General features: G+C 53.2%; 1 protein-coding gene across 11 annotated transcripts in view; it reads left to right on the top strand.

Annotated features, from left to right (window-relative positions):
- Window positions 1–19,309, top strand: part of CFAP46 (cilia and flagella associated protein 46) — a 99,495-nt gene that overhangs the window by 53,246 nt on the left and 26,940 nt on the right. For all 11 annotated transcript variants that reach the window (XM_025273829.2, XM_025273827.3, XM_025273830.3 and 8 more), the window contains 12 exons: window positions 1,831–2,020; window positions 2,799–2,998; window positions 4,256–4,423; window positions 5,018–5,167; window positions 8,165–8,313; window positions 9,154–9,252; window positions 10,156–10,288; window positions 10,881–11,027; window positions 12,695–12,895; window positions 12,977–13,083; window positions 14,172–14,348; window positions 15,026–15,161. In XM_025273829.2, coding sequence (XP_025129614.2) covers window positions 1,831–2,020; window positions 2,799–2,998; window positions 4,256–4,423; window positions 5,018–5,167; window positions 8,165–8,313; window positions 9,154–9,252; window positions 10,156–10,288; window positions 10,881–11,027; window positions 12,695–12,895; window positions 12,977–13,083; window positions 14,172–14,348; window positions 15,026–15,161 — 1,857 coding nt within the window. The remainder of the gene's footprint in view (window positions 1–1,830; window positions 2,021–2,798; window positions 2,999–4,255; window positions 4,424–5,017; window positions 5,168–8,164; window positions 8,314–9,153; window positions 9,253–10,155; window positions 10,289–10,880; window positions 11,028–12,694; window positions 12,896–12,976; window positions 13,084–14,171; window positions 14,349–15,025; window positions 15,162–19,309) is intronic.

Raw genomic sequence — 19,309 nt, 5'->3', positions numbered from 1 at the left:
TCAACATCAGTCCTTCCAATGAATATTCAGGACTGATCTCCTTTAGGATGGACTGGTTGGATCTCCTTGCAGTCCAAGGGACTCTCAAGAGTCTTCTCCAACACCAGTTCAAAAGCATCAATTGTTCAGTGCTCAGCTTTCTTTATAGTCCAACTCTCACATCCATACATGACCACAGGAAAAACCATAGCCTTGACTAGATGGACCTTTGTTGACAAAGTAATGTCTCTGCTTTTTAATATGCTGTCTAGGTTGGCCATAACTTTCCTTCCAAGGAGTAAGCTTCTTTTAATTTCATGGCTGCAATCACCATCTGCAGTGATTTTGGAGCCCCCAAAAATAAAGTCAGCCACTGTTTCCACTGTTTCTTCATCTATTTGCCACAAAGTGATGGGACTGGATGCCATGATCTGTTTTTTTAGTTAGTTTTTTGAATGTTGAGTTTTAAGTCAGCTTTTTCACTCTCCTCTTTCACTTTCATCAAGAGGCTCTTTAGTTCTTCTTCACTTTCTGCCATAAGGATGGTGTCACCTGCATATCTGAGATTATTGATATTTCTCCCGGCAGTCTTGATTCCAGCTTGAGCTTCATCCAGCCCAGCGTTTAGTTATCGTTGGGTTGTAGATATTCTTTGTGTGTTTTGGATACAAGTCCCTCATCAGATACACGATTTGTAAGTATTTTTGCCGTTCTGTAGCTTGTCTTTTCAGCTACTTTCTCATTTTCTTGATGATGTCATTTGTAGCACGAAAGCTGATAATCTTGATGAAGTCCAATTAATGTATTTTTTCTGCTGCTGGAGCTTGTGCTTTTAGCTTTGTATCTGAGAAACCAAAGTGCAATCCACAGCCATGAAGATTTCTATGTTTCCTTCCAAGGGAGTCATGGTTGCAGCTCTCATGTTTAAGTCCTTGCTCCATCTGGAGTTCAGTCTTGTGTCTGGTGTGACGTGAGGTCCTGCTCTGTTCGTGGGTCTGTGGCTCCTAGTCTTCCCAGCTCCACTGTTGAAATGATGACCATTCTCTCTTCCACGCCACTTGTCCCCACCACCTGTCTTGCACAGCTCCTGTCAAAGCCACCAGTGGCCACCATGGCCATTCTGAGGCCCCATCTGAGCCCTTCTCTGTGCTGATGGTCACGTGTCACCTGGCTTCCAGGCCGCCCTCTAGCGCCGTCTGCCCACGTGCTAAAGGGGGGACCTGCTCAGGGTCCGTTCATGCCCCATTCAGCCCCACCCCACAGTGTCCTAGGCTGGTCCATCCTGCCCTTGCGTCCCCTCCACCTGGCCGCCTGCCCCTGCCCTCCGACTCCTGCCCCTCCGGCCACGCATCCTCCTAGGTGCAGGGTGTGGGGCCCAGTCTGAAGCCCAGCAGGTGAAGGGCGGGCAGGCTCCTCGGGGTAGGGGCAGGGGGCAGTGCCTGCCGTCCTGCAGCAGTGCATGATCACCAGTGTCGGGTCTGAGCCGGCAAGCCTTGGGCCCAGTACCTCCCCTGCCCTCCGGGCCACGTGCTGGAGGAGCCCCTGTGCCGAGGTCAGAGGGCCGGCAGGGAGCCCCTGAGGCCTTCATTGCCCCAGGGGCGGGCGGGAGAGGCACAGGGGCCTGCAGGGGGCCTGGCGGGCAGGCCGTGGGGCGTCCACAGGGCGCAGAGGCCGGGGACACTCGCCAGGCTTTTGCCCTGCTGCCCATCGCCCGTGGCGGTCTGGCCGAGCCTGGTGGGCACCCTCTGCTCTCGCAGTGGAGGAGCATGATGCCTGTGGTGGGTTCTGCGGCGGCCGCATGGCTGCCGCGTGGCTGCCACGTGTTCCAGCCTTTTCTGTTGGATCCCGAAGAAGCCAGAGAGTGAGTGGCAGAAGGTGGACTACATCCTGGAGTTCAGCGAGTGGCTGTACTACAAGCAGTTCCCTCTGGAAGACGTGATCTTCCACCTCAAGTGGGCGATCGACATCCTGCTGAGGATGCAGCCCGTGGGGGTTGTCCCTGAGCCGGCCGGCATGGGGGCCGCGGATGCAGAGGATGCAGGTGAGGGGTGCCTCCGGCTTGCGGCGGGCCACCCGCCGCTGGGGGCTCCTGGGCACCACTGTCCCCACATCCCCCTGCCGGGCACGCTCCTTGTGGGCTTGCCCAGGTTAGGACCCCGCCACGCTCGCTGGGTGTCCATCCTTGCGTCCACTAGGGCCTGTGCAGCCGGCACGCCCAGCCCAGTGCCATGAGGGAGGGCAGCGGCTGACGGACTGAGCAGAACTTGCTTCAGGGAGGCGGTGGGGGGGGGGTGGTGTGGCCGCTCAGCAGCTGCTCTGGGTGCCCACTCGGGGGCCAGCGTGAGCGCCGTCACCAGAGGGCGGGACCCGCCCCCAGGAGGATGGTGCTCCGGGCAGCAGAGGGCCTCAGGGCCGCTGGCCGGCGCTCCCAGCCCCAAGGCGGCCGCTTCCTAGACCTGCAGAGTTCAGGGTGGGAGAGGGGCCGCCTCCTGTCTGCAGGAGCTAGAGGCTCAAGGGCTTGTCTGCTTGGTGTCCAGCCCCTTCTGGGTGTGTCCGCATGCCCAGCTCAGCCAGCTAGAGGGAACCATGGTGGGCGGGGGGCTCCAAGTACACACCAGAGCCCAGACCCCTACCCCAGCCTGGGATGTGGCCAGTGTTCCTGCAGGCAGGCCAGGGGAGCCCTGGGAGGCCTGTCCCTGAGGCCGACCTTGAGCCCTGGGAGGGGGGCACTGCCCCCTCCAGAAGAGAACCAGCCCGGGCTGGGGGCCAGCGGGCCCTGGGCCAGTCAGTGGGGATGCCAGCAGTGCCCTGTCTTCCAGACAAGCCGGCGTCCACTATGGGGGCCCTGGAGGGCCCCGGGGACCCGGGGCCCCCCTCCCTGCAGGAGCTGCAGAGCGTGCGGCAGCTGGAGACGCTGGCCCGCGCCTACACGCTGCTGGCCCTGGTGGTGACCCCGAGCGGCGCTGGCCACCAGGACCACTGCCTCATGGCCTATGCCTTCCTGCACCGCATCTGGCAGGTGAGGCCCCTGCCATGCTCCCTGGGGTCCTGGTCTCTCCTGGGACCACGTCCCTCCCCTCCTACCCAGCGACCCCTGCCCCTGGCTCTGGAGACTTGAGGGGGCTTCCTCCTCTGCAAGACTCAGGCCAGCGACTTTGCCCAACCACCACCAACACCTACCTTCCCAGCGCACTGCCCCTGGGCTTCCAGAGCCTTCTCTGTGCCCCTTCACATAGCCGCCTTTCTACCACCTGTCTACAGGGTCCTCAGGGCAGCTCCTGGTGGCCTCGTCTTCTCAGGAACCTCCCTGGGCTGTGACCCCCAGCAGGACAGTGTTAGCAGGACAGGCCTCTCTTCTTGGGGCAAGTTTGCCCCCCGCCCCCAGCCATGTGATGGGGACAACAGGGCCATCGGCGTTTGGCAGCGGGAAGGACGAGGAAGGCCATCCTTGTCTGCAAGATGCCCCTACCCCCGCACCCTGCAGTTCTTTTAGGAGAACCATTAAAAGTCACTTGAGTGTGTTCTTCATTGAAGACATTAATTCATTTTACGGAACTGACAAACCCTTCTTAAGGGTCAGCCACGCATATCTGCAGGCCCAGAGTCCTGGAGGAAGTCCCCTGAGTGCTCACGGCCTGGCCACGCCCAGCCGTAGGGTCCTCAACCGGCCCTCAGATCTGCACGGGGGGAGGGAAGCCCACCTCTGTCACTGTTGTCGTTCAGTCATGTCCGACTCTTTGCTACCCCACAGACTGTCCTTCACCGCCTCCCAGAGCTTGCTCAAACTCAGTCCATCGAGTCGGTGATGCCATCCAACCATCTCATCCTGTGTCATCCCCTTCTCCTGCCTTCAATCTTTCCCAACTTCAGAGTCTTTTCCAAGGAGTCAGTTCTTTGCATCAGGTGGCCAAAGTGTTGACGCTTCAGCTTTAGCATCAGTCCTTCCAGTGAATATTCAGGACTGACTTCCTTTAGGATGGACTGATTGGATCTCCTTGTTGTCCAAGGGACTCTCAAGAGTCTTCTTGAACACCACAGTTCAAAAGCATCAGTTCTTCGGTGCTCAGCTTTCTTTATGGTCCAACTCTCACATCCATACATGAGTACTGGAAAAGCCATAGTTTTGACTAGACGGACCTTTGTCAGCAAAGTAATGTCTCTGCTTTTTAATGCACTGTCTAGGTTGGTCACAGCTTTTCTTCCAAGGAGCAAGTGTCTTTTACTTTCACTGCTGCAGTCGAACATTAGCATTGCAAATCTGGATTTCTTTTCACAGGTTTCTTTCTCAACAGCAGGAAAATCCACTTCAGAAAGTAGAATTTCAGCAGTAGCAAGCTCACACTTGTTGTTGCCTAAAAAAGAGAAGGAGAAAAGCAGAGACAGAGACAAGGACAAGATCAGAGACAAGGAGAAGGACAAGGACAAGGGGAGGGACCCGAAGCAGGTGACCGTACCCTCCGGGTGGGCAGGCTGCACCCCAGCTGCCCCTGCAGGTTCTTGTGCCAGAGGCTGGGCCTCGAAGGGCGAGGAGCACCCTGTTCCTCTGTCCGCTTTCCTGCCCTGGGACGTGAGGCGGCCTCAGTGCCCCTGCCCCAGGTGTCAGGAGGCTGACACGAGAGGGTCTGGCTTCGCCCTGGTGATCAGCTGCTTTCCTGGAGCCCTGGCCATGCAGGGCAGGGCAGCACTTTCTCTGCATCCCGTGGGGGCCTGTGCATGTCACTTCATCAGCTGGAGGGACTGCCCCAACCCTGGCCATACTGCTGGACTGGGGCTTCAGGAGACACCCCGCCTCCTTCCTGCAGCCCTGCTGAGCTGGGATGTGTGGGTGGGGGTCATGTCCAGGGCACAAGGCTCCAAGTGGCTGTGGGAAGTGGTGTCAGCTGTCGTCTGTGGCTTGAGTGTCTCCAGGGAGCCCCACCACACCCATCCCCAGAGGGGCTGCCTGCCTGGGGCTCACGACCTCTATTCCCATGGGGCCCCCTGGGTGTCTGCCTCCAGCTCCACCTCCCAAAGCAGAGCCTGGCTACTTGCTTTGCAGTTCCAGAGCCCTGCTCCTGGCAAATGCCTCGAAGACTTGCCCTCAAGCCTAGAAGAGTGGGCTTCCTATGCCTGCCCTGAAGAAGTCATATCTGTATTCAGACAGGATCAGAGCGACTTTACCATCAACTCGTCAACTATGCAGAAGCCGGTGAGTGGACTCAGCGCCTCTCCCCCAGGCCCGCGTCCCCGCGTCCTGCCTGCTGGGCTTTCTGTGGGCCCAGAGGGTGTGTCGGGCCCCAGGCCCCTCCGCGGGCACCTGTGCCGCATGCTTCCCGCGCAGACCACACCCCTGCGCCTGTGGTCCAGCTGCGCCCCAGGGTGTCTGGTGCTGCTGAGTGCTCCGAGCAGCGGGAGGGTCTTCCCCATGGCTCCAGAGGCACGGGTTCAAAACTTGGGCTGCCATCGAGGGCTCTGCGGGCCGCACTGCCCCCTGGCCCTCGGGAGGGTCCTCCCTGCCTCCGCCAGCAGCTGGGCTCCCAGGCGTGTGCCGCGAGGCCCCCGCGTCTGCCTCTGTGTGCACGCGGCTTCTCCTCTGTGTCTGTCTCATCTCCCAGATAATTTTGGTAATTCATCCATAGGTTTTTTGGATTTTATGTGTGTATGCAAAATCTGCATTTCATCTGCAAATGTCTTCCCTAATGTGGCATTGTTACACTGTTCCCTCGCCTCATCTTACTTGCCTGGTTGCCTCCAGCTCAATACCACAGGTGGCGAGGCCTCCTGGTCTTAGCAAGACTCCGTGTGACCGATGCTGTTGGAGGTTCATAGATGTTCTTCAGTGGTTAAGCGAGTTCCTTTATTTATATTTGCTAAGAGTTTTAAGCTTAAACAGCTATGAAAGTGAAAGTCATTCAGTGGTGTCCGACTCTTTGCAACCCCATGGTCTATACAGTCCATGGAATTCTCCAGGCCAGAATACTGGAGTGGGTAGCCTTTCCCTTCTCCAGGGAATCTTCCCAACCCAGGGATCTAATCCAGGTCTCTCGCATTGCAGGCGGATTCTTCACCAGCTGAGCCACAAGGGAAGCCCCACAAACAGCTATAGATTCTTATCAAATATTTTTCTCCATCTATTCAAATGATAATTTTTTTCTCTTTCATTCCTTTAACTTGGTTGAGATGTATTACTCATTTCATTTATCATCAGGTTCAACAGGCTAATGTTTTGTTTGGGGTGTTTGTCTCCACGTTGATGAGAAAAGTTGGTGTTCAGTTTTCCTTTCACACCACACGCTTGTCAGGATGGGGTGAGAAGTTACACTGACTCCAAACTGTTTTCTGCTCCCAATGCTTCTGAGCCGAGGCGCCTGGGTTTCCACGACAGCAGCCGGTGCCCAGCGCCCCCATGGACACCAGCTAGGGGACCGCCCCCCTGAGCTCGGCTCTGACACTTAAGCACCGGGCCAGTGTGGCCCAGGGATCAGGGCTCCCTCGAGGCCTGCCCCAGCAGACCCCATCATGAGCATCGGGTCCCCAGGCCACCGCACGTCTTTTCAGTGTGGCCACCAACTGGGGTCCCGGGCTCCTCCCCAGGTTTGATGTTTGCTACGCCAGCCCCCAGACTTGGGTAAACTTTACTTAGCAGATACATTGGTCTGCTATAAAGAATGTTGTAACGGATATGGACAAACAGCCCGATGAGGAGGTCTGCAGGGCAGGTCTGGAGGGTCCCAAACTCGGGAGTCTCTGTCCCCGAGGAGCTGGGGGCCAGCATGCCCCTCCCTCCTGGCAGGTGGACAACATGCTCACCAGCCCAGAAGCTCCCCAAGCCCGTCCCGTAGGAGGATCACGTAGGTTCCAGGACAGGGCACGACCGGTCCTCTCGTGGGCCGTTGGTCCCTAACTTGACCTCCAGCCCCTCCCCTCCCCAGGTATCGGGGGATGGGCCGAGGGTCTCACTGTCCTGCCGTGTGGTTGGTCCCTCTGGCCGCCGGCCTGCCTCCTGAAGGTCTACAGGGATGGCCAGGAGTCCCCTCGTGGGCGTGAACTCAGGTGGGGTGAGGGGGTTCTAGGTGCTCAGTGGTGAACCAGGAGCAAGACCAGAGCACGTGTCATCTTTCTCCCAGCATCACACTGACCTTTCAGTCAGTTCCAAAGTGTTCCTTTTTTAAACTCTTCTTGAGAAGAATTTGTATAAAATTAGCTATTATTTCTTCCTTAAATGTTTGGAAGAATTCCCTGGTGAAGACTTCTGGGCCTAGACCTATTTGTGAAGATATTAAATTATGGATCCACTTTATTTAATAGTTACAGAACACTTTCGATTTTTAAATTTCTCTTTTGTAGTAATTTTGGTGGGTTGTCTTTTTCTAGGAGGCTTCCAGTGAATATAAAATATAAGATTTACTGGTATAATGTTGTTCTTAATATCCTGTTATTATCTTTCTGGTGTCTGTTAAGTCTATAAATATTTCTGTCTCCCTCCACCCCCTTTCTTGAGTGGCCTCATCAGGAATTATCAATTATTGGCCCCTCAAAAAACCACGTGCTTCCCAGGCCACCCAAACACCACTGGGCTTGAATGTGACAGGGCTGTTTTACTTCATTGCCCTTAAGGCTTCAGTGGGCCCTCAACTCCACCCAACAGAGGAAAGTCAGAGGTGCCGCGCAGGCTCTCTGCCGCCTCAGCGTCAGCCGACGCCCCGGGTCACAGCCCTGACACGCTGGGTTCACACATCTGACACCCTTCTTCTTGCACGTCGTGGCCCGGGCATTTTTTCCGAGTTGTTCACTCCTCAGTGCTTTAAGCAGATTTTTTAAATCGTTCATCCATATTTTTTAATTTTCCACTGAAGAATAATTGCTTTATCAAACCTAGTCCAACATTATAAGAAGTTTTAAAGCAGTTCGTGGGTACATAAACAAAACAAAGACTCTAATTTGAATGAAAGCAGGTAGATTATTCTCATGAGGATCTTTAACTGTGCTTGTGCTAAAAAGTCTAGGGAATTGCACACGAGGAGATGAAAGCTAACGACGAAGCAGAGGCGGAAGAGAGCAAGTCAGTGGCTCCCTCAACAGGCAGGAGTCCAACACCCCCTGTGTGTGGGCCCGTGAAGGACAGAGTTCCTAGGGGAGGCCCTGTGAGCCGGGACCTAATTCTCCACACCCTTTGACCTCGCATGTTTGCTGTGTTTTGACGCAGACATATAGTCTATACTATCTGGACCACTTGGTGGAGGCCCTGCAGAAGATGTTCCTTCACGAGCTCGCAGTCCCGGTCCTGCAGCTGGGGGTGCTCATCGCAGCCTCCGTGGTTGAAAGCAAGAGCCTCAAGGATCTCTACCACCTGCGGTGGGTGCTCCTGCTGTATTTCAGGGAAGCTGGGAGACATTTACATGGCTAACGCGGAAATTTGCCCAAAGCAATATAGAGACAAATCAGATCTTAAAACATTAATTCTGTGGTTGACTATTTATATAAATAATAAAGTCTCTAAGACTTGTAAAGCCGAATACATCAAAATACTTAAACATAAAAATATTTTTAATTTTAAAATTTCTACCTGGTTTTTAAGAGAGTATCATTATTTCAAGGAAATACACGCTGAAGTAGGATAAACAGAATAAAGGAGCATTGTGTCCTCAACCTACTCTCAAATAGGTCAGGAAAAAAAATTACATATATATATAAATTTTATATAATTACACGTAATTTTATATATTTACACACACTCCTAAGCTATATATAAAATTTGTATATAACGTAATTTATATATATATTAGTATAACTTTTATATTATTGTATATGTAGATAGAGAACCTGGACAATGAAGGATGTTCAGTAATTCTTTGTAGTGTGTGTGTAACTTTTCTGGAAGCTTCAAATCATTTCAAAATAAGAGTGATTCGCACAAAAGTCAGAGCAGAGCTCGTTGGTTTGCAGTTGTGATGGGGTCAGAGGCCCACCGGGCCTTGTCTCCACCTCTGGAGGTGACCCTGAGACCCCGAGACTATAAATGTGCTGAGAAATCTGATGACGGCATCTGTTATTTTCCCCTAGTAACTTGGCTCAGCTTTAAAGATTCTTGAAAACATTCTCAAATTATCTGTTCTTTTTCCGTTTGCCAATCTGTGTCAAGCCTCCTGAGCCCAGGGCAGCCTGACTCAGGGCTGACGCTCCTCTCACCCCCAGACTTGCCTTGGCTTGTTCCGACTTGAGGTTGAGGGAGGCAGCCACGTACCACGAGGAGGTGGTGGGGCAGGCCTACATCTGTGACGTGGAGCAGGCCAGGTGAGACGCTGCGGCTGGTGTGGACCCCCTCTCCACTGCATCAGGGCCCCCTGTTCTGACACCCGTAGTGTGAGCATGGACCCCCCTTCCCCACTGCGTCAGGGCCCCCTACTCTGACACCCCTAGTGTGAGCATGGACCCCCCTTCCCCACTGCGGCAGGGTCCCCTGCTCTGACACCCCCCGTGTGTGCCCCCACTGTGGCATGGACCCCTGCTGTGGTGCCCTCCTCCTGGGCCCCCCATGTGGCACAGAGCCCCCGCTGCAGCACTGATCCCCCCGCCCTCTGCCTGGGCTCAGTGCCGGCCCTGCTCTCAGCTGCATCTCCTGGGGCCCGGGGACCCATCTCCCACCGCAGGATGTTGGGGGCATCCTGGGCCCAGGGGCAGGTCATTACTCAGCAGCCCTCCTGCATCCCATGTCCATGTACAGGGCTGTGTGCAGTAGCCGAGGGGCAGGTGCACGGGTCTGGGTGGGGCGGAGCTGAGGGAGGTGGTGTCCCGGGCACATGGGGAAGGTAGGGCCCCCAGGAGGCAGGAGCTGGCGGGACTCCGCGGTTGGTGCCCAGCAAGGAAGGAGGGCCTGCCTTGTGGATGGGCTGGAGTTCTGGCTAGAGAAAGCCTGAGATTCGTGTTAAACACCCAGGTTAGGATGTCAAATTAGTAGCTGGTTCATGAGCCTACAGTGTGGGAGAGGGAATGGGCTACATGTGGAAAACTGGCAGTCGTCTGTGCTGCTAAACGAGGGGAATTTAAAAAGAACTTTGTAAGCACGTGAGTGGATAGTTGCTTGTTGTGGCTTCTTATTTTGTATTTCTTTGGTTACTACTGAAGTTGAACATTCTCAGGTGCTCTGGCCGTTGCATTTCTTCTTTGGCATAATGACGCTTGTTTTACTTATATTAGCTGCAGAAAAGAAATTGCCTTGAAAAAGGAGAGGAATAAGGAACCTCTATTAGAAGAAAATCTGCCAACACTGAATGAGCCCCCTACTTCGGCCCTGCAGGCAGAGATGAAGCCCCTCGTAGCAAAGGATAAGGTAGCCTCGCTCTGCAGAAGCTGCTTGGCCCCTGGCCCAGCTCCAGCCACTCTGCTTGGACCTATCCTAGTGGCTGAGACCTCCTGATCCTTGTGCCGGCTCCTGGGAAATCCAGGGACTGGCGGGGCGTGTCCCTGCCCCTCCGGCCCTCGGGGAAGACGGCAGGGGCTGAGCTGTGGTTCAGAGAGGACAGGCTGGGGGTGGCCCACATCAACGGGAAGGGAAGGGCGGTCCCTCGCAGCGGCGCAGAGCAGCTGGGAGGTCTGAGTGCCCCCGCCCTCCGTGCGGTGGGCTTGCCTGTGAAGGAAGTGACCATCCCACGTGTGCTCCAAGGGCACTGGTCACCGTGGCAGTGCCGTCCCTGGGGCTCCCTTTGTGGTGGGCAGTGCCAGGACCCCGGGGTGTGCCGAGTCCCCTGCACCTGGCACTGCTCAGTGGCCTGGCCAGGAGCAGGGACAGGCGTCCCGAGAGGACAGCCTGGCCACGGGCCCCAGAGCAGGGACTGGGCTCGGGCGTGCGGGACCGGGGGCAGCGGCGCCAACGGTGCCCACCCTGCACCCAAATGGCCCCCGTGGGCCTGCGCATCTTACAGATCCTGAAGGTAAACGAAGAGACCGGCAGGGGCCTGGACGGAACATCCTTCCCGCTGCTGTGGACCCTCAAGGCCGAAGTCCTGCTGGCGATGGACCTGTACCAGCCTGCGCGGCTGCTGCTGTCAGAGGCATATCTGGCCTTCCAGGTGAGGCCACACCTGCCAGGCCCACCTCACCTGTGGGGGCTCCTCCCCCAGAAGCAGCCCCCCAGGCCCCTGCTAGGATGGAGGCAGGGACCTTCTGTGCTGAAGACTGTTCTGGAGCCTCCGTCTGACTGTGGAGGTCTGTCCACGTGCTCTGTCTGTCTGCTCCTCTGGCTTCATTACGGCCCGTTTCCTGTAACTGCAGCGGGTCTGTGCTGTGGGCTCTCTTCCTCCTGGGCTGCGGGGCCGCGTGTGTTTCTGAGCAGGCCCCTCACGGTGCGTGTGGATGATGGGGCCCTCGAGAGGCCGAGGGCTTCAGTTTGTTCTCAGTGGCAGACGGTGTCCCAGGGCCCCAACCTGCTCTGGAGCTCTGTTCTGCTCCTCTGTGTGGGCCCTGCAGGTGTCTGTGGCCGCTCGGAGGTCTCCTGGAAGCCTGGGTTTCGCCAGGCCCCCTTGGAAAGGCTCACTGCAGTGTGGACGCTCAGCCTTCGGCTCAGCCTCCCAGGCCCCTGCTGTCTGCTGGCTTTCCTGAGGCAGCTCGGCCACTCCCCCGGGAGGGACCTCCTTTGTCGGCTCCTGGATGCCTCGGCTCCTGCCTCCTCTCCCCAGGCAGACTGAGACCCTCTTCCTGGGCTCCGTCCCCACAAGGATGGTGCCCTGGGAAGGCCCAGCACAGAGCAGAGCCACCCATGTGTCCCTCCCTCCCCGAGGGGGCAGCTGGGCTGCAGCGTCAGCGACTCCCAGGGCCCCCGATGGGCAGCTCCGTCTCCATGCGGGATTCAGGATTATTCCCTGGGAGGGGGAGCCAAGGTTGCAGAACTGTTCAAGTTGACCCTTGCTTTGGAACAGAACCCTCGAGAGAGAAACATCTGTAGCTCTCTGTCTCAGGCCAGGGGGACAGTGTGGCAGGGGGAGGGACTGAGACGGCCGTGTGACTGGTGGAGGGGAGCAGCCAGGATGGGCCCTGGGGAAGCGGGGGGACCTGGAGGGGGTGCAGGAGGTCGAGGAGGCGGGGCTGCGAGCCGGCACCCACGGGCCCCGGGCACCGCGACCCCGTCTCCTGGCTTGTGCCTGAGCATCCGGGACCTTCCCAGTCAGCCTCCCTCAGACCCATGAAAGGGTGCTCCACGCACTGTCTGCACCTCCACCCGGCGGCCGCCTGGCCCTCCTGCTGCTGGAGGGGCTGCCTAGATTCTGTGGAACAGGTCTTAACACACACAAGCATTGAGCTCAGTGCTGGGGCCCTTGTCCTGCAGGCTCATCCTTGGGCAGGCACCCGGATGGTGCCTTCGCTCTGTCTCTGCCTCTCTCTGGCTCTGTCTCTCTCCCACCTCAATTTCCTGCCTCTCTCTCTCTCTTTGCCTCTCTGTCTCTGTCTCTATATGTGTCTCTCTCTGTCTCTGTCTCTATATGTGTCTCTCTCTGTCTCTGTCTCTATGTGTGTCTCTCTCTGTCTCTGTCTCTATATGTGTCTTTCTCTGTCTCTGTCTCTATGTGTGTCTTTCTCTGTCTCTGTCTCTATGTGTGTCTGTCTCTGTCTCTATGTGTGTCTGTCTCTGTCTCTGTCTCTATATGTGTCTCTCTCTGTCTCTGTGTCTATATGTGTCTCTCTCTGTCTCTCTCGCCCACTTCCCCACCCCATCCTCTGTCCACACGCACCTCCTTTGCAGGAGCTGGACGATCCTCTTGCACAGTCCAGATGCCTGCACTTGCTGGCACAGCTCGCCAACAAGGAGAAGAAGCACGGGCAGGCTCGGCGGATGGTGGAGCAGGCCCAGCGCCTGGGAGGGAGTGAGGAGTTCTGGTACCAGTCCACCCTGACCCTGGCGGACACGCTCCTGTCTGCAGAGGGCGAGAGGAGAGAGACCCTGGTGAGGGGCTGCTGTGTGTGGGGCGGGGGCCTGCGGGTGGAGGGTGGCAGGGCCACGGTGACTCCGCCGGGCCTGCCCCAGGTCTGCAAGCTCTTCCAGAAACTCATAGACACCTTCAACGTGCTCAAGAAGGAGAGACCAAACCGAATGCCCATATTGGAATTCATGACCACAGACCTGGAGGCCAGGTAACTTTCTGTGAGGAAGAATGTTAATCACCATGAAAGTTGTGGTGTACTTCTTTCCACTATTAACTCTAAGTCATATTTCGAGCCTGTGAAGTTCAGAGACTCTCAGGACAAGGCCCTGTGTCCGCAGCCGCCTCCCGCACCCCTTCCTTGGCAGCCAGCCTCTCTCGGGACTGGGCGGGCTGGTGGCTTGTTTGTCCCTGGACTCTCAGCTCCTTAGAGTGACTCGATGTCCAGGAAGCCTCTTAAGACTGGGGAAGGTCCGGCCACTCTGCTCCCCACAGCCAGTGTGGGGCGCCCCAGGTGGTCAGCCTCCTCCTGGGGTCTGTCGGTCTGCCTGCCGCTCTCCCCTCCAGTTTTCGGCCCGAGCGTCTGGTCCATGGACACAGCATCAAGCTCTCTGCAGACGCCCAAGGGGCAGGAGGCCGCAGGACAGCCTCCAGGCAGGAACCTCTGCGCTCAGATGAGCAGTGTGTCCCTGGGCCGTCGTCCTGGTTGGTCACTGGTCTTCTGGAAAGCAGCCTCCCATGGCCTCAGCTCCAGCTGCACGGGCCTCTTTCTGGGAACGTGCAGAGCCGGCCGAGGTCTGTCTGTCAAGTCAGACTTGCAGGTCCCGCCTTCACAGAGCAGCTTTTGCTTCACGACCAGAGCGCCGCAGCTTTCGTCTGATTGGGGTTTTCTTTACTCCCTTGTTCTCTGTTGAGCTCTTCCTGTGCTGGGAGAGGGCTCCTCATGGCTGTTCTGTCCCCACCTCTGGGGGGCGCCCCGGTCCCGCCCCAGCAGATGCACCTGGACCCCTAGCTGCAGGTTTGACCTGTGAACAGGCTGCATTTCCACCTGGTTTTCTTTTCTTCCCCAGAGTTCTTTAAGAGAGGGATTTTGAATTTTCAGAGGGATGCTGAGGGCCTGGGGTGGGGAGAGGTTAGTTTCTAACTTCGTGGCATTGTCACCAAAGGGCGTGGCTTGTGGTGTGGAGAGAAGTGTGCTCTCAAGAAGGTGCCCCTCTGGTTTCCCAGAGCCAAGCTGGTGGTGGTGGCTGGCGGCCCTGCCCATCAGTCGCAGCAATGCCCCTGCCCCCGCCCTCGCAGGTGTGTGAACCTCCAGATCAAAGCTGTCCAGGAGCAGCTGGACAGAGACCCCCTGGAGCACTTGTTTCTGATGCTGGAAATAGACAACCGCTTGCTGGAGGTCGAGGAGAAGTTTGCCAGCATCGGCCATAAGGAGAAGTGCGTGGACATTCAGCTGGAACGGGCCCGCATGAAGAGGTGGGGGGACCCGCTGTGCTCCCTGCCCCGGGGAAGCGCGCAGATGCAGCCTCCCGCCCAGCCCAGGGCACGCAAGCGTAGCTCCGCATCTCGCTCAGGCGTGGACATGCACACCTTTTCACACTCCACCTCACAGGTGACACCTCAGAGGCCAGGAGCTGCCCAGCCCCAGCAGTGTGGTCACCTCCCCGACCGCTCCCATCATCTGCCCATCCCCGCCCCCCGCCTACCCAGGGCCACCCCACCGTGGGGTCCATGCAGGGGTTCAAAACACAGCCAGCAAACCAAAGGCCGGGCATTACAAGTAGCCTCTATGAGGGAAAAGCCACGCGCTGCCTGGGAGCCCCCAGCTAGCAGCTGTGGTCGCCGAAGCCGCTGGGGTCCTTGCAGGGCTTAGGGACACTCAGACACGGGCAGGGAAGCGGGGGCCCTCCGGCCCCCGGACGGCAGCGCTGCCGCAGCGCCGGCACGCCAGCTCCAGACGGTGCGTGCGCGGTCCTCCATCACTCTTCCAGATAGACTGAGAGGATCCCTCCAGGTAAAACACCTGATTACAAGATTTAGAGTACTAATGAAATATACATCGTAATTACATGAAAACTGCACGTACTCGTCTCGTGCTGACCATGTGACGCTTTGACGGTTTTGTTCTAAAGGCCACTCTTCTTCTGATAAAGGTTGTGTGCCCAAAGTGAGAAATACGAAGAGCAGAGAACTGCACGGTACTTGGAAGCATATGACCTGGCCCAGAGAGCCGTGGCTGGAGCGGTGGACCTGTTTCTCAGTGTCCAGAGCTTACTGTCCCTTCATGACGTAAGGACATTATGTGAATTTTACCTCAATTTTTAAAAATCCCAGTTAAAAAGTGTTGTGATTTAAAAAAAAAAAAAAATCCCAGAAAGCTACGGGAGAGATGACCAAATATTTGGAAAGTAAATAGCATACACCAGAATAACTGTGGGCCAGAGAAAAAATCAGAAGGGAAACTATTTTGAACTATAGTATGTGTGTGGTCGGGGGTGGCACGTATCAAAATGTGTAAGAAATCTCTAATGCAACACTTAGGGGAGCTTTTGTAGCACCAAATACTTGTGTGAGAAGAGGAAAAAACCCTAAATCACTTACCTCAACATGAAAGTAGAAAGAGCAAATCAAACTCAAAATAAGTAGAAGAAAAGAAATTGAAGACCACAGTGGAAACCAATGAAATAGAGAACTGAAAACTGGAAAAGCCAACAAAGCCAAATGCTGTTTCTTTAAGGAGATCAATAAATTGATAAACTTCTAGTCAGATTGATTAAAAAGAGAGAAAGAATATAAATGACCAGTATCAGAAATAAGAGATGTAACATCACTATAGACCCCGCATGTTGAACATATAATAAGGGAATATCATGAAAAACTTTACGTCATATGTTTGACAATGGAGATGAAATGGAAAACGCCTTGGAAGACACAAACGACCACAGCTCAGTCAAAAAGAGAGAGATAATGTGAGTAGCCCTCAATTGATTAAATAAATTGAATTTGTAGTTAAAAGTTTTTCCATGAAGAAAATGTCAGACCCATATGAATTTACTAGAGAATACCAGCAAGCATTTAAGGGAAAAAATAATGCCAGTTCTGTGTAGATTGTTTGGGAAAACTGAAAGGGAGGGAATACATCCCAACTCTTCTGTAGGGCTGGTGTCAGTGTGATACCAAAACAAGATAAAGATACTAAGAAAAACCCTATAGACAGTTCTTCTTCATGATCATAGATGTAAAAATTCTAAACAAAATATGGGAAATTAAGTCCAACAATGTGTAAAAAGGATAATATACCAGGTTGATCCCAGGACTTGTGTAACATTCAAAAATCAATCAGTTTGGTTCACCAGATATTTTTAAAAATTAAACATTATTGGACTTCCCTGGTGGTGTAGTAGATGAGAATCCACCCACCAACGCAGGGGATGGGGGTTGATGCCTGGTCTAGGAAGATCCCACCCCCGTGGAGCAGCTCACCCGCGTGCCACAGCCACTGGCCCGCGTGCTGCGATGTGCGCGCCTACAGCCTCCGCAGCAAGAGCAGCCCACAGCACTAGGCAGCAAGCCCAGCTCGCCACAACCAGAGGAAGCCTGTGTGCAATGACAGAAGACCCAGCGCAACCAGAAAGAAGACAGTTATAAGAAGAAAGCATTTAACAAGATCCAGCATCCATTCCTGATTTAAAAAAAAGCAAAACCTCTTAGCAAACTGTTAATAGAAGTGATCTTCCTCAGTCTGATTAAGGGCATCACATGTTGACAGACTGAATGCCTTTTCCTTAAGATGAGGAATAAGATAGTAATGTGTCCTCCACCAGTTCGATCCAGAATGCTATTAGGGTTCTAGCCAATTCAATAAGGCAAGACAAAGAAACTAAAGCATTCAGATTAGAAACGAACATGTAAAACTGTCTTTGTTCACAGATAATGTGCTTGTCTGTGTAGAAACCTTGTGCAACTACAGGAAAATACAGCTGCTACTGCTAAGGAGTGAGCTTGACAAGGTTGCACGATGCAAGAACAGTACACAAACACTAATTGTACATCTCCATACACCAATAATATCAATGTATATTAAATATGACAGCATACATATGAAACTGCCATACAATTGTTCTCCTAATCTATGTTATTCGGAGAAGGCAATGGCAGCCCACTCCAGTACTCTTGCCTGGAAAATCCCATGGAGGGAGGAGCCTGGTAGGCTGCAGTCCATGACACGACTGAGCAACTTCACTTTCACTTTCATATGAAATTTGACCCAGAAAGTGAAAACTCGTACCCTGAGAACCACAAAACATTGCTAGAAAAATTACACAATACCTAAATCAATGGAAAGGTATATTAAGTTCATGGCTCAGGAGACTTGATGTTATTAAGATGTCAATTCTCCCCCTAAATTATCTACAATCCTAATCAAGATTCTGCAGGGTATTTTTAAAATAGAAATTGACAAAGTGACTTTTAAATCTATGTGGAATTTAAAAGGCCTAACATAGCCAACACAACTCTGAAAAAGAACAAAGTTGGAGGCCTAACATTACCTGATTTTAAGACTTACTGTAAAGCTATGGGTGAATAATTTAACTCAGATGACCATAATATCTACTACTGTGGGCAAGAATCCCTTAGAAGAAATGGAATAGCCCTCACAGTCAACAAAAGTGTCCGAAATGCAGTGCTTGGATGGAATCTCAAAAATGACAGAATGATCTCTGTTCGTTTCCAAGGCAAACCATTCAGTATCACAGTAATCCAAGTCTATGCCCCGACCAGTAATGCTGAAGAAGCTGAAGTTGAACAGTTCTATGAAGACCTACAAGACCTCTAGAACTAACACCCAAAAAAGTTGTCCTTTTCATTATAGGGGATTGCAATGTAAAAGTAGGAAGTCCAGAAATATCTGGAGTCACAGGCAAATTTGGCCTTGGAGTACAGAATGAAGCAGGGCAAAGGCTAATAGAGTTTTGCCAAGAGAACACACTGGTCATAGCAAACAACCTCTTCCAACAACACAAGAGAAGACTCTACACATGCACACATCACCAGATGGTCAATACCAAAATCATATTGATTATATTCTTTGCAGCCAAGGATGGAGAAGCTCTATACAGTCAGCAAAAACAAGACCGGGAGCTGACTGTGGCTCAGATCATGAGCTCCTTATTGCCAATTTCAGAGTTAAGTTGAAGAAAGTAGAGAAAACCACTAGACCATTCAGGTATGACCTAAATCAAACCCCTTATGATTATACAGTGCAAGTGACAAGTAGACTCAAGGGATTAGACTTGATAGAGTGCCTGAAGAACTATGGACGGAAGAGGTTCATGACATTGTACAGGAGGCAGGGATCAAGACCATCCCCAAGAAAAAGAAATGCAAAAAGGCAAAATGGTTGTCTGAGGAGACCTTAAAATAGTTGTGAAAAGAAGAGAAGTGAAAGGCAAAGAAGAAAAGGAAAGATATACTCATCTGAATGCAGAGTTCCAAAGAATAGTAGAGAGAGATAAGAAAGCCTTCCTCAGTGATCAATGCAAAGAAATAGAGGAAAACAGTAGAATGGGAATGACTAGAGATCTTTTCAAGAAAATTAGAGATACCAAGGGAACATTTCATGCCAAGATGGGCACAATAAAGGACAGAAATGGTATGGACCTAACAGAAGCAGAAGATATTAAGAAGAGGTGGCAAGAATACACAGAAGAACTATACAAAAAAGATCTTCATGACTCAGATAACCACGATGGTGTGATCACTCACCTAGAGCCAGACATGCTGGAATGCGAAGTCTAGTGGGCCTTAGGAAGCATCACTACAAACAAAGCTAGTGGAGGTGATGGAATTCCAGTTGAGCTGTTTCAAATCCTAAAAGATGATGCTGTGAAAGGGCTGCACTCAATATGCCAGCAAATTTGGAAAACTCAGCAGTGGCCACAGGACTGGAAAAGGTCAGTTTTCATTCCAATCCCAGAGAAAGGCAATGCCAAAGAATGCTCAAACTACCGCACAATTGCACTCATCTCACATGCTAGTAAAGTAATGCTCAAAATTCTCCAAGCCAGGTTTCAACAATACATGAACCGTGAACTTGCAGATGTTCAAGCTGGATTTAGAAAGGGCAGAGGAACCAGAGATCAAATTGCCAACATTCGTTGGATCATTAAAAAAGCAAGAGAGTTCCAGAAAAAAACATTTACTTCTGCTTTATTGACTCTGCCAAAGCCTTTGACCATGTGGATCACAACAAACTATGGAAAATTTGGAAAGAGATAGGAATACCAGACCACCTGACCTGCCTCTTGAGAAATCTGTATGCAGGTCAGGAAGCAAGAGTTAGAACTGGACATGGGACACCAGACTGGTTTCAAATAGGGACAGGAGTAATGTCAAGGCTGTATATTGTTGCCCTGCTTATTTAACTTATATGCAGA

This window comes from Bubalus bubalis, chromosome 23 (assembly GCF_019923935.1).
Source record: "Bubalus bubalis isolate 160015118507 breed Murrah chromosome 23, NDDB_SH_1, whole genome shotgun sequence".
NCBI lineage: Eukaryota > Metazoa > Chordata > Mammalia > Artiodactyla > Bovidae > Bubalus > Bubalus bubalis.
This window is presented reverse-complemented; position numbering and strand designations above follow the sequence as displayed.